The sequence below is a fragment of the Vigna angularis genome, chromosome 9 (assembly GCF_016808095.1).
Source record: "Vigna angularis cultivar LongXiaoDou No.4 chromosome 9, ASM1680809v1, whole genome shotgun sequence".
Lineage (NCBI taxonomy): Eukaryota > Viridiplantae > Streptophyta > Magnoliopsida > Fabales > Fabaceae > Vigna > Vigna angularis.
In genome coordinates this window covers 22,115,335-22,137,465 of record NC_068978.1, presented here as the reverse complement: position 1 = coordinate 22,137,465, position 22,131 = coordinate 22,115,335, and the positions used below count along the sequence as shown (strand labels likewise).

Sequence of the window (22,131 nt, the reverse complement as noted above, 5' to 3'; positions counted from 1 at the left end):
ATTTAATGATAAACAAATCAGTCTTAATTAACGAAAGCAAGGGTTTAGGCCGAACGGCCTTACGAGAAGTTAATTACAAAACCACGCTCGACCTAAGCGTACCCAACCAACCAATTTACAAAGTAAAGATACAAACCGAACTGCCAATTTATATAAAGGTCGCTCCAAAATCAGTACAATGAAATATCTAATCTAAATATATAACCGAACGTCTACTGTTCGGACTTCACTTCAACTTCCACCAGGTTCACATCCTCCAAATCTTCTTCTAGTGTTTCCTCAAGTAACGCCTCCCCATCTGTTCACATCCACACGGATGATCATCGCATAGATAGGACGGACATACAATGACGATCGACAACGCAAGGAAGAGAACAGGGTAAGCTTATTGAATTTAATTCAAGTAAAATACACATTTCATAAACATAACAATCATATCGATACTTCTCAACATATAATTTAACTCATTCAATTACTCAACCAATTCCTGATACTAGACTGACCGTCCGGACTGTATGAATTTTGTGTAGCTACTACGTTTCGTGCACCCGGGTGATGTAATAACTGAAATTCTCCTCAGCTGCCACCCGAGGTTAATCCGTTCCGTCCAAAGTAACCCTAAGGACTAGGACCTCATGCCGTTCCCACACATGACGTACCCCCTCTAAGTGAGAACGAGTACTCACGGAACATCAGGATGAAACGTCGGCCAAGCTTTGTCCACATTCATACATTACTAAATCTCAACTTTCATCCAAGAGTCGTTCCTCCCTGGGACGCTCGTTTAAATTCAACAACCATTTATTCATCACATATACTGTTCATCATTTATAATCTTTCACTTTATTTTTTGTTTTTGTCTTCCAGTACAAGTACATACAATCACTACGTTCAGCCCTCTTTATAACGAGGACAAACGTGAGGAACGAGACCTAAGAATTTCCCCCGTTCCAAAACAGAATAGGACCGACTACAAGATAGATGGACGACATGTATTAACATGGGTACTCAGCATGGTCGGTCGACACAGATGGACGACCTGTATTACAATGGTACTCGACATGGTCGGTCGACACAGATGGATGATCTGTGTTATCATGGGTGATCAACGTGATCGGTCGACACAGATGATCGACCTGTATTAACAAGGGTGCTCGACATGGTCGGTCGACACAGATGGATGATCTGTATTATAAGGGTGATCAACATGGTCGGTCGACACAGATGGTCGACCTGTATTAACAAGGGTGCTCGACATAGTCGGTCGACACAGATGAACGATCTATATTAACAAGGGTACTCGACATGGTCGGTCGACACAGATGGATGATCTGTATTATAAGGGTGATCAACATGGTCGGTCGACACAGATAGATGATCTGTGGTTCGGTTCGTGGAATATCAAGGTTGGCCAACTTGTCGGAAGGACCAATTGCTATAGTTCACATACAGAAAACCAATGCTAGTAAACGACTGAGCACGGTAGAGAACATTATTAAAGTTAAACCAACACTATCTTCATCTAGAGATTGTACAAGAAAAGAGTATGAGCGCTTGGTGTAAGACCGAGCACTATTCAGTACGAATGATAGGTATAAGATCGACACTGCTCATTATGAGCTCTAAGTAGAAGACCGACACAGCTCGTCCTCAACCAGAATTCTTCCCAAATGAAAGTATTCCCATTCAAAGAAGTTTACCAGAGCACCAAACGGTCAAGAGCCGTTTAATGTCGAACGTACACTATCACACGGGAGTTTATATTCAAGTTTCACTTACATTCACTCATTTCTCAGCATATATATTTCATATATCAAATAATCACATATCACAAAATCATGCTTCATACAACTTCGCAGAACGTACATGCATCACAGTCAAAAGCATACGAATCAAATTTAATAAGCTTCCCTTACCTCTAACGTGAACAGACGCCCTACAGTGTGCAACTTGACTTGTAAAATTTTCAATTTCCTTCTACCCGCAACGCTTACTACCTCTATGAATCAATCATCAAAGGTAGATGGAAACGGTTCAGTATTTAACTAAGGAATTCCAGAAACCCAGAGTTTGGGCGTGCATGCTCACAGAACGACAGTTTGAAGGGAAAAGGACTTACCGGTTTCAGAACGTTAAAGTGTTCGGTTCCGGTGGAAGCTCAAGGCAACGTGGATCCTTCTACTGTGCCTAAACAGTAATCGGAGCAGAGGATGGTGAGTTGCAGTAGAGAGAAGTGAAAGGTTTTCTAGAGAGAAGGTGGAGAAAAATGGAGATCTGAAGTTAGGAAGAAGAAGAAGCGTGCAGAAGAATGAGCAGAGTTTTTCAGAAATGATTTTTCTGCTTGCCAACGCCCCAAAAACGGACGTGCACCCTTCTACTAACACCTGCCCTCACTTACTGACTTCAAAATGTTCCAGTTGACACTTGGCAGCTCACGAAATCAGAGTTTTAGTGCATTTTTAATGCCTCTGAGCAAGTGGCGCGGTGCATTTGTGGAAGCTAACAGAAGACTTAGCAGTGTAATTAATGAAACATGACACGTTACAAATAAATAAAATTCTCAAAAACATTTCATTTCCTTATAACTTTTAAATTAGAAAATTTTAAAAATAGCTCTAAATGCTCTATAAACTATTGTCAAAAAGCTTAACCAAAACACAATAAATTCCACACCAACTCATTTGAATCTATTGGATAAACATTAGGTTTTTAATAATAGTTTCAAATTTTCCTTCATGTGAAATCACGTCACTCTTAAATGCAAAAAAGTACATATACTTTCCTCAAAAAGCATATATCATGTCAATTTAAATTTAAGTTTATTTTAATTTCATTTTCCACAAATCTAAATCAGTTTTATCAATATTACTTTGTGTAAAACTAAATGCACGGAAATTTTTTTAAAAAAACTCACTGTGCCACACTTATTGTCCCGTCATCGGAAAAAATCTCAGTGAGTAAAAAATCAATAATTTAAAGTTTAAGATTTTTTTCAATAATTTTGGAATTATTCAATTCAATTTTTAATTTTTTCTTAATATAGTGTCATTGTTAAAAATGATCATGTGATATATGTAGTATTATATACTCTCAATTACCTACATCGGATAACCTCAATCATTTTACTATCATGTCATTATTTATGTTACATTATTATCTTTTAAATAGAATCAATTCCAATTTAATGAAGGGAAATATATTAATTTCTTTTAACAAAAATGAAATTATATTAAAAAATATTGAGAGCATAGAATAAATAAATAGTGAAGACAAAAATTGAGAAAAGAAAACTATAAAAGCATAGCTTAATTATTAAAAAGTTAATTTTTTAAGTTTATTTACGTAAGAGAATAGTCATATTTTTGTTGGGACCTGCTTTGGATGAGCATAATAAGGGGCATAAAAAGTTAAAAACCGATAAGTGCACGTGCCTATAGTTGTTTCTCTCGCTAAGAATTTTATAATTTTTCTGACGCAACAGTGATTCTACTATGTTGTTTGACAGTGTGTGAAGAGATCGGCATGGGTAAAGGGAGATTCCAGGTGAGGGAGTGGGTGACGCAGTGGCCAAGAATCTAAGATGCACATATGCATGCAGTCATGTTGCAGATAACAGTAAGTACCATAAATGTGTACTGTGCCAATTTAGTTCCCACCATACAATAAATAATTAATAGCTCAAAATATAGAAATAAATAATTAATAACTTTAAATAAACTTAAAATTTATATTTTAGTTTTGCAAAATTAGATTGTAATTATTATATAATTACTATATAAAATATTTTATAAAATAAAATTTGTATTTATTTATGTATTATAATTTACTTTTTCTAGTAAAATAACCTTTTAGTAGTAGGCTGGTTTAAGTAACGAAACTTGTATATTTTAATGTTAAAAATTTAAAACATAAATAGAAATTGAAATAATTGAAAAATACTAGAAGGTGTTTAATAATATTGTGAATTTTTTTTTGTCAAATTAACAACTTTAGTAATAACTAGATAATCTACACTGGTTGTTAAATGTTTATGTGTAAAATATTGTTTAAGCCACACGTTTAAAGATAAAGTGTTTTTCAAATGTTTTATCAAAGCTACTGCATTATTTTAAGAAAGACAACCTTTAAAGAAAGTGGCGTTTAATAATAATTGTGCTTATCAATGATTAATTTTGCAAGCAATTATAATGTTTGTAAACAATTGAGTATTAGCATCACTCTTGGTTACCTTAGTCAATTCTGGTAACACCTATTATGTTGACTAGTTAAGTATTCTAAACCTCTCCTGGTAACCCTAGTCAATCCTAGTAACACCTGTTACGTCGACTAGTCTGAGTTTCATCCACTCCTGATTTTCACTAAACAATTTTGGTATCCACCCGATACGCTGCCTAATTGAGTTTCACCACTCCTGGTTCTCACTAGACAATCTTGGTAACTCCTATTACGTTTTCTAGTAGGTGTTAAACTCAACTGAGTTAATCACCAAGTGTTTGAATTATTTTCAAAATGTATAGTCGATCAAATTGTTTACAAGTCTTAGATTATAACTGATAACAATCTCCTAACTATGTAGGGTCAAACTAGGAAGAAATCCATGGAAGAGTCGATGATTTGATGATGTGCATAATGATGATGAGGAGAAGGCTAAGTGTCTCGTCCAAAGAGTATTTTATGGTGATGGAGGCGGTGTTTAGCAATGCTATAAAAGAGGTTGGGTCAACTCTTGGAGGAAGGTGGCTAAAGGAGGGCACCTAGGTTGCTTTAGCCTAGTTGCTTTAGCCTAGGGTGACCTAATAAGAGTAATATGGCTCAAATTTGGCATCATGACAATACTCTATTTCAAAGTTGAATACAAGAGTGTGAGACACCTTTATTTATAGGCTAACAGTGTCTCCAAATTTATAGAAGCTAAACCTAAACACCTGACCTTAGCTAACTTGGAGTGCAAGGAGAAAATCCTTTCCATTAGGAGAAAGACAAGTGGCAAAAATCATCTCAAATGAGAGGAGGACATGTGGCCATTACCTATGGAGAACCCTCTTCATTCCTAGAGTAACATGTGCCTATTAACTAAGGAAAAACTCTCCAAAGGGAGAAGGACACATGACATGGATGACCCACTCTCCTTGTCCACTAAGTTAGATGAAAACTTTGACTCGTTGGTCAACTAAACCAAATTTGCATCCCATTTTGGTCAACATTGGGCCTTGACCCTTTGTTGACTTGAGTAGTCAAAATCTTATTATACTTTTCCCAAAATACAAGGCTCAAAATGATTATTACTTTAAAAGCTTCATGATGGCCCAAGAGATAGGGACTAGGTCCATTTTCCATAAATGACTTCAACTCTTATTGAAAGTGTTTGGTCATGACTAGGGGGTATGCCATTACTAACTCTTACAAAGAGGATGTGTTTACAATACAACTCAATCTAATAAACCTTGTAGGATTTTTTCTTCCTTCTTACAAAATTAAGGTTGTGAGTGTATAAGGCTTCTAAGTATATCCTCAACGTTTATGTTCTTTCACGAGTATGACTTGGTGTGTGTAGAGGGGTGTTTCCTTGGATAGATAATGCGTGGTGGTAAATGGTCAAAAGGATGATGAGCTAAAATGTGGATGGTGTAGAAGCTCATGGCCTCTAGGAGATATGGTGATGATGGTGTAGTGTTTGGTGGCTCAAAGAGAGGTTAGGCCAACTCAAAGAGGAAGGTGACTAGAGGGGCCTCATGGGTTACTCTAATCTTGATTTAAGATGAGTAGTATGGCAAAAAATGAGCTGCATAACATTACTCAACATCAAAGATGAAATACAAGGGTGGAGACACCTCTACTTATAGGCCAAGGTGTCTCCTTCTAACCCTAAAAGCATTGTTTTCCACCTTTGCTCTCATTGGCCAAAAATGAGGCCTTCTAAGGAGTTGATAAGTGTCGAAAAATCCTCTCCAATGGTGGAGGGACATGTGGCCACTACCAAAAAGAAATCCTCTCCACTCCTAGGATGCCATGTGGCCACTTCTAAAAAGTAAATAATCTCCAACGGAAGCATGACACATCGCACACACTTTCCACTTGGTTTATATATCTAACTTAAGGAAAATCCCATGCTACTTAGGTAGCAAGATATTTTTCTCTTTCAACTCTTTCTTTCTTTTCTATCCATTTCATTTGTTCATATCTTCGTCTTTGAATCTCTCTTTTTCTCTTGTCACTCAATAGCTTTCTCACTTTTTCCTCAAACTCACCTTCTCTTTCAAAGAACCTTTCTACACCTTTTAGAAAATATTTTCCTTTTTAATGAGTTCTCTCATCTCATATTTGATCTTGGTTTGTTAAAAGGGAAGAAGGACAAATTCTCTACATATGCATGCTCTCAAGTCACACCAATCTTGTATTGGAGATTTTTTACCTTTCTCAACCTTAGATTTCTTTGATTACACCATTCACTTTCATGTCCTTCAAACCTAGAGATGCATAAACTAAGTATATGATATTTACCATGCCCAACTATGAATGGATCACTAGTGTAAAAACAACGTATAACGTCACACGTTCAATGTCCAACCACTGAATAACCAACGTTAAAAATGATCGGTGCAATTTTGTAAATAAATGCAATTCATATACGTCGTTTAGAGTTTTAATTCTACGTCAATTCGTTATATTGGGTAAATTTTGCAAAAATGCTTGGTGCAAAGGTGAAAATGTATTTACGTATGACGTCGAATGCCCTAGAAATAGACTTCAAAAGGATATAAAACGTCGAATGCCCCAACGTTAGACGTTAAAAGGTTAGTGAATTAAATAAAAAAATTGAGAAGGAGATTGAAAATTCATTCACTTTATCTTAGCGCGAGACCCTCTTTTCTGGAACAAAGTTTGACGACCATCACATGTAATCTTTCTTTCATTTGTTACAAATGCATGTTAATTAATTACTTTAGGTATGATTTTCGTTTGTTTAGACCGATTATTTTCGTCTTCTTGTCTTTCATAGGTGCATTCTGCTTTCTCTCTCACTGGTGAAAACACTTTATTTCGACGAACTCACCTTTTGAAGGATAGTTTTCGTTTTTGTTTTAAAGAACTTATTTGTTGTTGTGTTTTTTGTTGAACTTGTTTGTTGTTGTTGTTTGGTTGAACTTGTTTGTTGTTGTTGTTTGATTGAACTTGTTTGTTGTTTGTTATTGTTGTTTGTTATTGATACTACACTATGCGTTCATAGTTCATGCTTTATAAAATACCAAAAACTGAAATCTATTATTTTTCTGCTTTTCAAGTCTGGTAGAGTTGTAAAAAAGAATGACAATTAATTAAAAAAAATTGATCAATGTCGTATATTGACAAAATTCGACGTTAATTTGCTTTATTGATAACGTCGAGTTGTTCTATGTTCGACGTCAATTTAACGTCTCCCAATAGGACGTCGATCTCAAATTCGACGTGAAGGGCTGAAAAACACCGACGTTATAAGATGTTTTTGTACTAGTGGATGAAGCTCTTCTATTCTTTTCTCCCATGCTAGGTATGATAATGCACTAGTATTCTCACCAAAGAATGGAATGTCACTCTTAACTTTATAATGTAGCTCATCCTCACCATGACTTAAATGCAAGCTAAAATAAAAACTCATTTGTTTCAAAAGAATTTTGAAAAATGATTTTCACAAATAATCCTAGATATTTTTAAGATTTTTGAAATTGACTTATGTAAACAAAGCTTGTATTTCAAATAAAATTCCTTAAGAGACTTAAGGAGACAAGAGAAACTTAAGTTCACTTCCAAGAAAGAGAGGTGAATCACTATGGATTGCTTAAAAATTAAGTTTGTCCTAGCCAAAGATTACCTCAAGTTCTCTTGTACCAAACTTCTCAAAGGGATTTAAACTTGAAATACAAGTTGACACACACTAGACTATCACAATTATAAAAAGCAATTCAAGCTAATCTGTGTGGCCTAATGGTGAAGTTAGAAGGAACTTTGGCCCCCTCTTACTCACCAACTACAAATAACATTTAAATAATAAGTATCCAATGTTTTTGTTAGGAAAAACCCCTAACAAGTCGAATATACAAGTCCAAAGGAACGCAAATACAATGTTACAACTTAAAAAATACACACAAATCTTTCTTCCTCACCAAATGTATACTCTCTTATCTTTTATTTTAGACCAAGACTTCAAGCTCTCCACAAGGCCTTCTTCACCTAAGATGCTACCACCAAGATGTTGGATCACCTCTAGGACAAAAAACCTTCACCAAAAGAGATCAATACCACCAAAAATCGAAAAAGAACCAAGGAGAAAAGCAAGAAAAGGTCAAAATGAACAAGACTATCTCAAATGGAATTTTTAGATGACAAAACCAAGATTAGCAAGGATACAAGCAAGCAAATAAATGATTAAGAATAAAGGTTCAACACTCAAAAGAAATTCCTAAGGAAAAGCTCTAGAAAAGATCACAACAACTCAAAAATTATTAGAGTAGAAAATGTGTTTTTGTCCTTTAGCTAATTTTTGAGCACATGTGGCACTAGACCAACTTTGTAGAATTAAATGGCCTGGACCAGCTGCTGGAATAGGGGTTTGGGATGTGAATTTAAGGTTCAAAACAACCACCAAATCATCATACAAATGCACACAAAAAAGTAGTGGTGGTAGTGTGAAATGTACCTTGCTTTTTTGTCACTTTTTCTTTTCCTATTTTGTCTCTTGTTTTTCTTGTAAATTTCCAAAAAATAAAGCACAAAAACAAACACCTAAAATCAAATTTTAAAGATGCCTTTAAAGATGTATAAGGTAACGCACACAAAATGGTAGATAAATCCTATTAAAATCAAGATTTTGGTAAGAAACTCAAAAATGACATGTATGAAACCTAACTCTATGAATTTTTTGATGAAATAACAACAAATATTAACTCAAATATGCAAGGAAAAAGCACTCAAAGGTTCCTAAAAGGTGCATTTTCGAAAAACACTCTAACATATATTTTTGGTGCTTTTTTCAAGGTTACACTTGGAAATAAAGACATGTAAAGGGCTAAACTTGACTCTAGACAACATGGATGGATTCAAAAATTAAAATGACACCAAACACACATATATACATGAATAAAACAGTGGAAAATGAGTCAAAAACCGAAAAGGCACATCAAAAACCAAAAACACATCAAAAACCTAATGGAAAAGAGGAATGGTTCCAAGAGTAAGTAAAGTAGAACCATAAAAACAAAAAAAAAATGGTAACAAGATTATAACCACAGTTATCAAACTCTCGATTTAACTCGTTAACTTGGACGAGTTTGTGTTCTTAGTCATTGTTGCTAACTCGATAGTAAACTTGGTTTCCGAGTAAACTCGTCAGACTTGTTAGCGAACCCAGTAAAATCATATAAAATCGCGATTTTGCCGCGATTTGACGTGTTTAAAAAAGATAAAAAACAAAAAAAAGAAGAATTTTTTGAGATTTGTATTTAATGACCTGATTAGGTTCGTCTTCTTCGTTGTGCTTCACTCCACCACTGTCTACGTTCATGGTCGCTGTTTGTAGTGTTCTCGTTCATGGTCTTATGGTCGCGCTCACTCACTGTCGCAGTCGCTGTCACGTTTTCTGGTCATGCTTCGTTGGCTCACAGTCGTGCACTTAAGCCGCTCGTCGTTTGCCTCATTCACAATCGTTGTTCGCCTTGTTCGTGGTCGCGCCTTGTTCGCCGACCGCCTTGCTCGTGGTCGCGCCTTGTTCGCCGACCGCCTTGCTCGTGGTCGTGCCTTGTTCGCTGTCGTGATCATTGACGTGCTTGTTGCCGTAGCTCTTGTGTTGTGTCATTCGAGAATTGTGTCTGTGTGGTGGTGGTGAGTAAAAAAATTTCATTTCAAAAGTCCGTGACCATTGTCCTGGAGCTATGTTTTTAGTAATCATTAAAGAGATGTGATTATATATATCTTTTTTTAATGTTTTTAGTAATCATTTAAAAGCCCGTGATTGGTGGTAAAAATGTTTTACTATACAATTATATATCTTTAATTTCATTAAAGAACGTGATGTGACTATTGCATGCCACTACTTATTATATAAATGACATCTAAATTTGATTAAAGAGATAAGATGTGATGTGACCATTTCATGTCACTGTGTGCTTTTATTATAATGTGCTTTTATTATAATGTGCTTTTATTATATATATGAAGTCCTTATTTTATAATGAAAATCGTGACCATGCATGTCACTATGTGCTTTTATTATAAAAATGAAGTTTTATTATATAAATGAAGTCCTGATTTTATAATGAAAATCATTATGCATATCTATAGGCAGTGTTGTTTTTTTATATTATTTTAGTATGTAAAAGAAAATATTTAATATTAAATGAGTCCTTTGGCCATTGATTTTTAGTGAAAAAGTTTACAGCATCATGTTCTGAAATGCATCAAATTCAACAGAAATTAATGCAACTACATCTTCATCCACTAAGAGTATAAGTAAAAATGTTATGGGAAATCGATCTAATATTTGATGGAAACATGGGTTTGATGTTAATGGTAATTAATGGAAGAAAAGTGAAATGTAACTATTGCTCAAAGATTGTGAGTGGAGGTATATTTAGATTTAAACACCATCTTGCTAGAACAAAGGAGGATTTTGAACCTTGTGCTTCTGTTTCGGATGAAATAAAAAAATTGATGATAAAAATAGTTGCTGAAGCCAAGAATGCATCATTAAAGAAAAGAAAGATAAATATCGGTGAAGACGAGGAAGAAAGTGAGAGTATTGAAGGAGGACACAAGGTATTCGGTTTTAAAGGAAAAAAATTGTTGCTACTAATAGCAAGGGGGGAGTCCAAGCAACTATAAATCAAATGATGAAAAAAGGATACAAAGAAGAAGTTGATGCTCAAGTGGATGAATTCTTTTACACACTAGTGCCATTCCTTTTCATGTAATTAGAAATCCAACATTTGCAAAGATGTGTGAAATGATTGGTAAGTATGGAGTTGGATACACACCACCATCTTATCATGACATTAGAGAAAAGCTCTTGAAACAAGCTATGAATAAAACAGATGAAATCCTTGAGGATTATAAGGAGCTGTGGAAGAGAACTGGATGTATAATTATGTCTTATGGTTGGACAGATAGAAAAAGACGTTCTATTTGCAACTTCTTGGTGAATAGTCCTAAAGGGAAAATTTTTCTTTATTCACTTAACACTTCAGACATATAAAAAACAACTGATAAAGTTTTCAAAATGTTAGATGGTGTTGTTGAGTTTGTTGGAGAAGAAAATGGTTTTCAAGTTGTCACTGATAATGCTACAAATTTCAAGGCAACTAGAGAGTTTTTTATGCTAAAGAGGGAAAGATTGTATTGGACTCCATGCGCAACATATTGCATTGATTTGATATTTGAAGATTTTGAAAAGAATTTAAAGGTCCATGAATTGAGAATTAAGAAGGGAAGAAAGATTACCACTTACATTTACAGAAGATCAATGTTGATTTCCTTGTCGAAAAAGTTCACTATAGGTCGAGACTTGATAAGACCGGGTGTGACTAGATTTGTCAACACTTATTTAACTCTTGCTTGTCTTCATGAATTGAAGGCATCATAGTTGACCATGTTTAGCTCTGAAGAGTGGAAGACAAGCAAGTTTGGAACTTCACAAGAGGGTAGGAAAGTAGAATATGTGGTATTAGATAACCGGTTTTGGAAGAATGTCTCACATGCCTAAAATTTGTTGCCCCTTTTATGGTGGTTTTAAGATTAGTGAACTCAGATGTAAAACCCGCAATGAGTTTCATTTATGAAGAGATAGATTGTGCAAAAGAGAAGATTAGGTCTAACTTTAATATTATCAAAAAGAGGTAAATTTTCAAGCTTTTACTCATTCAATGTTTAATTACTTATGTGTGAAATTATTTCTGATATAGCATAATTGATGTAGTTATGAAGAGGTTTGGGGAATATTTGATGCTCGATGGGATAATCAACTTCATAGGCCTTTGCATGCAGCTGCCTATTTTCTGAACCCCCATTTCCATTATGAACCTAACTTTAGATGTGATGATGGTGGAGAGGTGAGAGAAGGATTGATACCAGATATGGCAAAAAGAAAAAAAAATAATTTACAAATTGTTGAATTTCATTATGCTAGAGGACTTTTTGGAATGGAAGATGCAAAGGAGTGTAGGAAAGAGTTAAATTTTGGGGAATGGTGGGACATGTTTGGTGGAACTCCAGAGTTGAAGAGATTTGCTATTAGAATTCTAAGCTTGACTTGTAGTTCTTTTGGATATGAGTGTAATTGAGCTCATTTGAAATGGTAATTTAAATTATTTTTAATTTATAAATTTCTTTATTATGTTTATATCTTCACTAAAAATATTATATTTCATTTTAGGTTCATACAAGGAGAAGGATTCGTTTGCATCAAAAAAAGATAAATGATTTAGTTTATGTGATGTATAACTCCAAGTTGAAAAGTAGACAAATTCGAAAAACTGTAGCTCTTTCATTTGATGACATTGAATCAAATGATGAATAGATAACTGAAGAGGCAAATGATGTTGTTGAGATTGATCAAGTTGAAGGTGAAAATGTTCACTTAGATGGGACAACAACAGATTCTGCTCTTGATCTTGATAACATAACATTTGGGGACAATGAGGATGCACAACATTCATCAGAGGAAGAGTTAGATGAGGATGATGATGGAGATGATGATGCCATTATTAGAGGATTAGAGGATTAAACATAAAGACTTTGACATTTCAATTTATGTTTTACATTATATTTCTATGAACTTATGTATTTGAATTTATATAATTTTGTTATCTTATTTGAATTAGGATGTTATTTATATTTTTTTTCATGCAAAGTAAACTCTTACCAGTTTACAGGTCGAGTTTACTAGACTCTTATGAGTTTACATAAACTCTCGAGTTTGACAACCTTGATTATAACAAGTAAGAACAACACATAGACACATAAAACCAATAGAGATAGATAAGGAAACCAAGGAAACTTAGCTCTTGAAGAACCAAGGCTCTTGATACAAATGATGGCAACCTCCTTAGCTAGGTTGGGCCAAAGCTAGGAGATGTGCATGGACAGGTGTTTCCTTGGATGGATAGTGCAAAAAAGTGGTGGTAAATGGTCCAAGGATGATGAGCTAAGGTGTGGACGGTGTAGAAGCTCATGGCCTCTAGGAGATATGGTGGTGATTGTGTACTGTTTGGTGGCTCTAAGAGGGGTTAGGCCAACTCAAGGAGGAAGGTGACTAGAGGGGCCTCATGGGTTTCTAGTATTGATCTAAGATGAGTAGTATGGCCAAAAATGGGAAGCATAACATTATTCAACATCAAAGATGAAATACAATTGTGGAGACACCTCTATTTATAGGCCAAGGATGTCTCCTTCTAACCTTAAAATCATGATCTCCCACCTTTGCTCTCATTGCCACAAATGAGGCCTTCTAAGGAGTGGACAGTTGTCCACAAATCCTCTTCAATGGTGGAGGGGCATGTGGCCACTACCAAAAAGAAATCCTCTCCACTCCTAGGATGTGATGTGACCACTTCTAAAAAGCAAATCCTCTCTGACGGAAGCATGACACATGGTACACACTTTCCACCTGGTTTGGATGTCTAACTTAAGAAAAATTATATGCTACTTAGGCCTTAATACAAGCCTTAAACAAACCTACACTACATGATCAAATACAATGGCCTAAATATCCTACACTACTCTTTAATCCATGCTCCATCATGGCTCCAAAGGTGGTCTAAAGGGTAGAGTTTAGACCATCTTTATGGATGACTTCAAGTCTTCTTGTAGATGCTTCACCATGGCTAGGGGGTATGCCATCAGAAATGGTTTCTGAAGAAGAATAAATAAGGGATGAGAGAGATGTGATATTTTCACAAAAGAGTTTGGGAAAGAAAGAAAACTTCATAATTGGACAAAAGTGGAAGAATTGAAAAATTCTCCTGAAGTCGCCGGATTCCTTTAGAATGATAGGAGTGGAAGGTGCTTTCAATAGCACTTTCTCTAAAACTTGTGCCTTCTTCTTTCCTCTCACAAGTTCTTCTTTTTATTTCTTTGCTCTCTCATATATTTTGTCCTCTCATTTTCTTCTTTTGTGTTATCCTCTCTTTCTTTCCTTTCTTCTTTTACTCTCTCCTCTATTATATCTTGAAGGGCCTCATTTAAATAATTGAGCACGACCTTCTCTTTTTCTGCACATAATGAGGAAGAGGAGCTATAAGTGTGCGAAGGTGAGGATGAGCCGACTCATTGGTGACAATTGCTTCACCCTTAATGCATATGGCCTTTTTGTTAGGGTAGGCAAAAACTATATGACCATGTCTTAAACATTTAAAACATTTAATATGACTTGGTCTAGAAGGGGATTTCAATTTTTTTTTTGTTCCAATTGAGTTTGTATTTTTGAAAACTTGACACAATCATGTCCTTGCCGTTAGTACCTGACATCGTTAAAGAGAGTGCCACATGTCAATTCGTGGGTTGTTTAAAATATTTTTACTTTTATTTTTTATTTGTTTATTTAAAAAATATATAAATTTGTCACATGTGAAACAAACATTGTGCCACATGGTAATGACAATGTTTGATTGTGGTAGTGACAGTGTCACGTGTCACTGTCATGCCACATGTCATTGCATTAGTCTCAATTGGATCCTTGTATTTTTATTTTGTCTTAATTTTTTTTAAAAATTAAACATTTTTGTCCTACTCCAAATTTAAACAAAATTTAATTTGTATATAAATGTTATACAAATAATTTTATTAAAAATTATATTTTTATTAAATATGTTTAAAAAGATTAAGTTTTTTTACATTTATATTTTGTTAATTATATAAATGTTAATTATGCTCTTTAAATATACTTATAAGAGTTTAAAAAAATAATGACATGACACACTTATAGATATATTAATCATGTCATGTCAATATTTTTTTAACATATATTTAAAGAACATAATTAACATTTATATATTTAACTAAATATAAATATAAATAAATTTAATTTTATTAAAAATATTTAATTAAAATATAAGTTTTAATAAAAATATTTGATAACATTTACATACAAATTAAATTTCGTTTAAATTTAGAAAGAGACAAAAAAAAATTTAAAAAGAATTATGACTATATTGAGACACACGAAAACTGCACATACACATAGCATGATGGTGAGATTATCACTATCATTACTATATTACACTATTATTATTATGTGACACTATCAATTTGTATGTAACAAATTTTTATTTAAAAATATTAAAAAAATCTAAAAAATAAAAATAAAAATATTAACACGTGACATCCACTTTAACCGTATTAATACCATATTAAAATAAGAACCTCATTTAATCAATTTTTCCAAAATAAAGATTTAATTCAGAAAATAGAAATCAAGAAACTCATTTAAAAATGAGTAACAAAAATAAAGATATCGAAAATGCTTAACCTTATTATAACAATTTTAATATAAAAGTTTTCATAATTTTTTTAACAAATATAAAAACTATACTGAGAAAATAAAAAACTGAGTACCATATTAAATAATTGTAAAAAAAAAATGCATTCATCGTGTCTTATGCCTGAGAGTCACATAAGGGCCAAAAAAAGTCTCTTTGTGAGATTTAGCCGTTCATGCATACTTCTTACAAAAGGAAAATCATAAATACAATGATATATTATTAAAAAAAAAACCCTTTTCTCATGACCAAGTTTAATAAAAAAACTTATTAGTAGGTGTCTGAGTTTTTCAAAAGATGAACTTGGATATTTAGGCCATAAAAATTATCCTATTTTTGTAACAAAAGAAGTAACCTCATTTTACACGTTATCATAATAGTGGATAAATAAAGCTGCATCCGCTGGATAAGGTCACTGACTCGAACACACACCAGATCTTATCTGCTTTTTATTATTATTATTATTTATTATTATTATTATTATTATTATTATTATTATTATTATTATAATAATAATATTATTATTATTATTAACTTCAATTTTCAGAACCAAAAAACGTTATTGTGGTTGATGACACCTCCAGTGTAAAAGTAAGAACTTGACAAAAAGTTAGCGTTTTTTTGGACGATTCTCAACTCAATGGTTTCACAAATTTTACCATTAATACTTTTTATTTATGGTTCAGATTTGACCCCAATCGATGTTTCTCCCCCTGATTTTTAATTTGATTTTTCTATAATTTTATCCTCTTTCGTTTTTCCTGCACAGAGCAAGATACGAAAGATACTTGTAGACACACCCAACAAACTCTGAACTTGAAGGCCCGGAAATTTTGAACTTGAAGAGAAGGGAGAGAAGAGTTTGTTCAAATTCAATTTCAAATCCATTTTGGGGGAGCATTGTCTCAGCAAGTTTTTCACATCATAGACATGTCTACCAAGTTTGGAAGATTGGTCTCTTTGGTTTACAAGAGAGGATTTTCCACCTCCACCAGCATTCAAAAGGGTGGTTCTGAGCAAGGTGTGAAATCATTGAACCTCTGTTCTGCAATTAATCAGGCTCTGCACATTGCCTTGGACTCTGATCCACGGTTGGTCTCTCCGTTTATTTATTTCTAGTGAGAGTGTGAGAGGTTATAAGAGTAATCTTGATCTTACATTTCTAGATGCATGATGAATATTGGTCTAATTAGTTTTAACCCTTATCATTCATTTCAATTGTATAGTTTAAATTCAGTGATATAAGGATCTCATACAGTATCAACTTCACCTAATTTGTTTGTTTTATTTATTTATCTTTCCTTTTCCTTAATGTGTACAAACAAACTGCTTGGAATTAGTTCTGTTTAATTACTTCTTCAAACTGTGTTGAGTTCTTGTCTTACGCTTCGATTTGTACATAGTCTGCTGGAATTTGTATAATTTCAAGTTAACTTAACTCAAATCATATCAGGTGATGAAATGGTTTGAAACATGTCCTTTAGCTTTAGGAATTTCGGTGTGTATCATTTGCCTTGTTTCCCTTTTATTCTGAAAGGTGGTTTCCAAATTTGATATCAGAAAATAGAAAAAAAAAAAAAAAAACCTTGGAGTGGGGGACTATGCGGGAAAGAAAACATTGGACTGTAACACTATAGCATCTAACATCATTCCAAGAAACATTAAATTCCCAGAGTTTTTTCATTTTCATTTTTACTTTTTTGTTAAAACTTGATCTTTATTTTAGATTTGGGGCTTCTGTTAAGGAAATGATTTTATATTTTCTATAAAGGACCTAATAGGGAAGTCTACAAATAATTGCTGGTGACTCCCATGTCTCAAATCCCCTATATAGAACATTATTTTGAGATTTAATGGAAGAGTGAATTCTTATGTAAGCTAAACTTTGTTCACAAAGGTTGCTCTTGGAAGCTTTGTATTTCAACACTCTTTTAAACTATGTTAAAGTAATATTCAGATGTTGCATATCTTGATGAAGCGTTAGCATGTTTGAGAAGTTGTTTGGTTCTGTTTCTTCTAATACGTTGACAAACTGAGTTTCTGTGTTACATATCCTACTTTAAGGTTCTATCAGTTGCACTATTATGAGTTGTTTATGTATAGCATGAATATCTGGTGTACTTCCTTATCTTCTGTTGCACATCATCACAGCTCTTATGTGTTTGGAGAGGATGTAAGCTTTGGTGGTGTCTTCCGTTGCACAACAGGATTAGCAGACCAATTTGGTAAAAAGAGGGTTTTCAATACCCCTCTCTGTGAGCAGGTATTTATTTTTATGATTTCACATTGCCTTTGTGATTCCTTTTTCTTTCTTTCTTCCTATCTCGCATGTGAATGTCTGATATTTAATAAGCATGAATATATGGTTCTAATATCACACAAATCAGAAGTAAATTCTAACATTCAAGATGATTTTCTATCAAAGAAAGGCAAAAGAAGCATAAAATAGAGCATTTTCTAAACCATGGTCTGATGGAATCTTAACTCTTAAATTGTGTTCAAAGAATTTGATTGTGCATTTTACCGATTTTTTCTTTTTACAACAACTATCTTTCTAATTATTTTTGTAGTTTTTATATCCTAAGAATTGACATAAATTTTTATACTGCAATGCTACTCCCAGGGTATTGTTGGCTTTGGTATTGGTCTTGCAGCTATGGTGAGTCTATGAGGTTAAAGTAATTCATTTATAACTGTGTTACAAAACCTTACTACAATCTGATACATTCAAGCTATTTATGTATTTTACCTGACAGGGAAATAGAGCCATAGCAGAAATCCAGTTTGCAGATTACATTTTCCCTGCTTTTGACCAGGCAAGCTACCTTCCCAGGCTTGGTTTAGTCAAAAAGCCCCTTTTGATCAGTAATTGACCAATTTTAGTTTCCAGATTGTCAATGAAGCTGCTAAATTCAGATACCGAAGTGGGAACCAATTTAATTGCGGTGGTAAACTTTTTTCACTGCTTCAATATTGAAGTTTGGCTCATCTCTATTTTCAGTTCCTGCATTCATTTTTTGTTCTCATTTATAGGTTTAACAATTAGAACCCCGTATGGAGCTGTGGGCCATGGTGGGCATTACCACTCTCAGTCCCCTGAGGCTTTCTTCTGTCATGTTCCTGGTATCAAAGTATGCTGGTTTCATATGGACTTCAGTGTGTTTGTCAGAACCTTAATTTCCTTCACTTCTATTTCTTTCCATGTTGTTCAAATAAAAAGACCACTTACAATATAGTGTGTGATTGTTCAATATATTTTATAAATATTCAAATTCTAAACTTAAGGTAGTATGGCAAGGCAAGAGTTTAAATCCATGGCAATCATAAATTGCTCACTTGTCCACTTAAGAATATTATCAAGGTGAGTGGAATAGTAATGACTGCAAAATCTTTTCAACGAAGTTGAAGACTAAGTTATTCAATAAAGATATCATCTAAAAGGAAGATTAAAGATTTTAATGTATAATATAGTCAAATGGACCGAACAATATTTAAGTGGACTGCTATTTTATTATAGAAAAGGTTCCTTTGACTAAGATGCATCTAGATAACATACTCTCAAAGTCCTTAAGGGGGGTAATCTTAAAAAGTGGGTTTTAGATCTAACTCAATCTCACAAAACTGCATTATAAGGTGAAGTTTGCATTCACTTTATATATTATAATTTGGTTATATCTTTAGTATGTCACCTCATACTGGAAATTGGACATTTAGAACAATGAAAATAAATATTTATTGATGATTCGATAGTGGGTGACATGATAGGCTCAAGAAATTTCTCTAGGTTAGATTTTGATAGAATCTTAGAAAGTGTGGATTTTAGGCATAGCACAATTTCATAAAAATTAGCTTGTTAAGTGAGCTTTACATCCATTTACATACTATAATTTAATCACATCTCAAGTCAATATGGAATCTTGGATATATACTCATAATATTGGGCTCATACGTAATCTGTATGCTTGATCATAAGATGGAATGTTGAATATGTTTAAACTACATTTTCTAGAATTTTAGTAGGTTGAAGTAGATTTGTATACTTTATCCATTCAGGCCCAATAGAACCACAAGTCATGGTCTCTCAATAGTTTTGCTCTTTCTCCATGTCCCCTATATTTCCATTGATTGGGATTCAAGTTTATGCCAGTTTCGTTTTAAATAGCATGCCGCTCATTTCTTGTGGGAAAACAAAATTTCTTTGAATATTTTGCCTTTCTTAGATAAGTACTTTTCCCCAAATGCCTTAACTAAGTTTCTTTGTAGGTGGTCATCCCCAGAAGTCCACGAGAAGCAAAAGGGTTGTTATTGTCTTGCATTCGAGATCCAAATCCTATAGTATTTTTTGAACCGAAGGTTGTTTTCTACCAAAATAGCCTTAGTGAATTATGAGCATAGTATGCACCTTTTACATTTTTAATGTGATTCATGGTTTCAGTGGCTTTATCGTTTGGCCGTAGAAGAAGTACCGGAGGATGATTACATGCTGCCTTTATCTGAGGCTGAGGTACACATGACACACTGAATAAAAGTAAATTTTTGCACAACACAATTGAGACGTGATTCTGGGAAACGTTTACTCTGATGAATATTGAAATGTGTATTCAGGTGATTCGGCAAGGAAGTGATGTAACACTTGTGGGATGGGGAGCTCAATTATCTATAATGGAACAAGCTTGTACTGATGCGGAAAAAGTAAGTGGCTGTTGCACTGCAACTGATAGCTCTTGAAACATGTATTCTGCATCACACCATATTATTTTTGTTCACACCAAGGAAAACTTCCCAAAAGGTTCACATGAATAGGATCAAACTAGAACTATACATATATATAGGGAGTCTAAAGTATCAAGAGCATCCTATTCACTATTCACTGGCTCTCCTCTATGGTTTTCAAATGGCTTGATAAGTTAGATGATATTCTTTTAAACTACTTTGTGTTAATTCACAAACTGTGTTTACACAAGAACAAGATCGTTCTGTTCTGTAAAAGAAAGTTTGACATTTCAATTTCTCATTTCTGCTATAATATATGACCTGCATATAAGGAGTTCAGTTCGTAAGTGGATGCCTACATTTTCATCTCTTAAGTGAAATTCAATTCTAATGTTATTATGAGATTCTGCAGGAGGGAATTTCTTGTGAATTGATTGATCTGAAGACACTAATTCCTTGGGACAAGGAAACAGTAGAGGCCTCAGTTAACAAGACAGGAAGATTGCTTGTGAGTATACAGTTTACAGAATAATACTGTAACCTTGTTTGGTATCAACTCACATGATGCACTGCTGTAATTTGTAGGTTAGTCATGAGGCTCCGATAACTGGAGGTTTTGGTGCTGAAATCTCAGCTTCCATTGTTGAGCGTTGCTTCTCAAGGGTATGCTTATATATTTTTATGTATACCTCTGAAAGCTGGAGTATTTAATTAGAATGATTTAGTACCATGTGCATACAAGTGTAGCTCCCAGCCCATAATGATTTAGTACCATGTGCATACAAGTTTAGCTCTGCTACGTATGAGTATCTATGTATGAATATGTATATATATATATATATATATATATATATATATATATATAATGTTTATAAATCTATGTATGAATATGTATATATATATATATATATATATATAGTGTTTATAAATCTATGTATGAATACGTGTATATATATATATATATATATATATATATATATATATATATATATATATATATAATGTTTATAAAGTGTAATTTAAACCTAATCTTATAAAATTGATTTATAATTAAGGTTTGCATCTATTTATATATTATTATTTAATTATTTAATTTTATTTCTATTCGATGTAGGAATTTTTATACATATGTCTAAAGCTGGTATTTGTCTTTTGTAATACATGTCTTAAGCTTGTATTTGTCTTGTGACACAGTTAGAGGCCCCTGTAGCAAGAATTTGTGGTTTCGACACTCCTTTTCCTTTGGTTTTTGAACCTTTCTATATGCCAACCAAAAATAAGGTAATGTTTTTGTTTACCTCAAATTTATCTTTTTTTTTTATGCATCATGTTTAAGATATGTGACTGATACAAGGTTGTCATTCATTATGCAGATATTGGATGCAATTAAATCCACTGTGAAGTACTAATGAACTTAGTCACCATTTTTTGGTCATCTATAAAACCTTGATACCATTCAGTGATGTGATGCATTAGTAAAGTGTAACACGGAAGTAGGTGGTTATACAAAACTGTTATATAAAAATATCAACAAAAGAACAATGGGCATACACTATGTAGTGCCTTCAATTTGAAAGGAGTGATCCCCATCAGTAAAAGTTTCCTATTATAAATAGATTTCTCCCTTTAAGTCTTTGGCCTTCATAATGTGTATCAAAACACAGACACTTTCATTTATCATCCAACAAAGAAACAAAACAATCTGTGTTAAAAAAATCCATAAGTTATTACACCAAAACTTAAGTTGGTCTATAGAATTTTGGACAATAAGTCATTTTCGATGCACTTCTTATTTGACCATCCGAAATTTTACCCAAACACGAGCAAAAGTTAACATCTCAAATAAATGTTTTTCAGAAAATATAATTTTTTTTAACTGAGTGTTGTTTTTGCATAACCGAACACATAACTTGTA

General features: G+C 33.5%; 1 protein-coding gene across 2 annotated transcripts; it reads left to right on the top strand.

The window, feature by feature from the left end:
• Positions 1 to 16,003: 16,003 nt before the first annotated feature.
• LOC108346238 (2-oxoisovalerate dehydrogenase subunit beta 1, mitochondrial) lies at positions 16,004 to 21,831 on the top strand. 2 transcript variants are annotated; one of them, XM_017585257.2, is made up of 14 exons: positions 16,004 to 16,094; positions 16,273 to 16,594; positions 17,655 to 17,766; positions 18,127 to 18,162; positions 18,260 to 18,319; positions 18,394 to 18,451; positions 18,537 to 18,634; positions 19,767 to 19,856; positions 19,939 to 20,007; positions 20,109 to 20,195; positions 20,629 to 20,724; positions 20,802 to 20,879; positions 21,411 to 21,497; positions 21,590 to 21,831. In XM_017585257.2, the coding sequence occupies exons 2-14, from the start codon at positions 16,434 to 16,436 to the stop codon at positions 21,623 to 21,625; spliced, it is 1,068 nt and encodes a 355-aa protein (XP_017440746.1). In that variant the 5' UTR covers positions 16,004 to 16,094; positions 16,273 to 16,433; the 3' UTR covers positions 21,626 to 21,831. The 2 variants fall into 2 exon arrangements, with proteins under 2 accessions (XP_017440746.1, XP_017440747.1); XM_017585258.2 differs by having other exon boundaries at positions 16,093 to 16,146.
• Positions 21,832 to 22,131: the final 300 nt, after the last annotated feature.

What these genes read in the sequence shown, in the direction of transcription:
- LOC108346238 (XM_017585257.2), top strand. Translation starts at nt 16,434, where the DNA reads ATGTCTACCAAGTTTGGAAGATTGGTCTCTTTGGTTTACAAGAGAGGA. An exon ending in TAGTATTTTTTGAACCGAAG is followed by an intron (nt 19,857 to 19,938) that starts GTTGTTTTCTAC and finishes TCATGGTTTCAG; the next exon opens with TGGCTTTATCGTTTGGCCGT. An exon ending in TGCCTTTATCTGAGGCTGAG is followed by an intron (nt 20,008 to 20,108) that starts GTACACATGACA and finishes ATGTGTATTCAG; the next exon opens with GTGATTCGGCAAGGAAGTGA.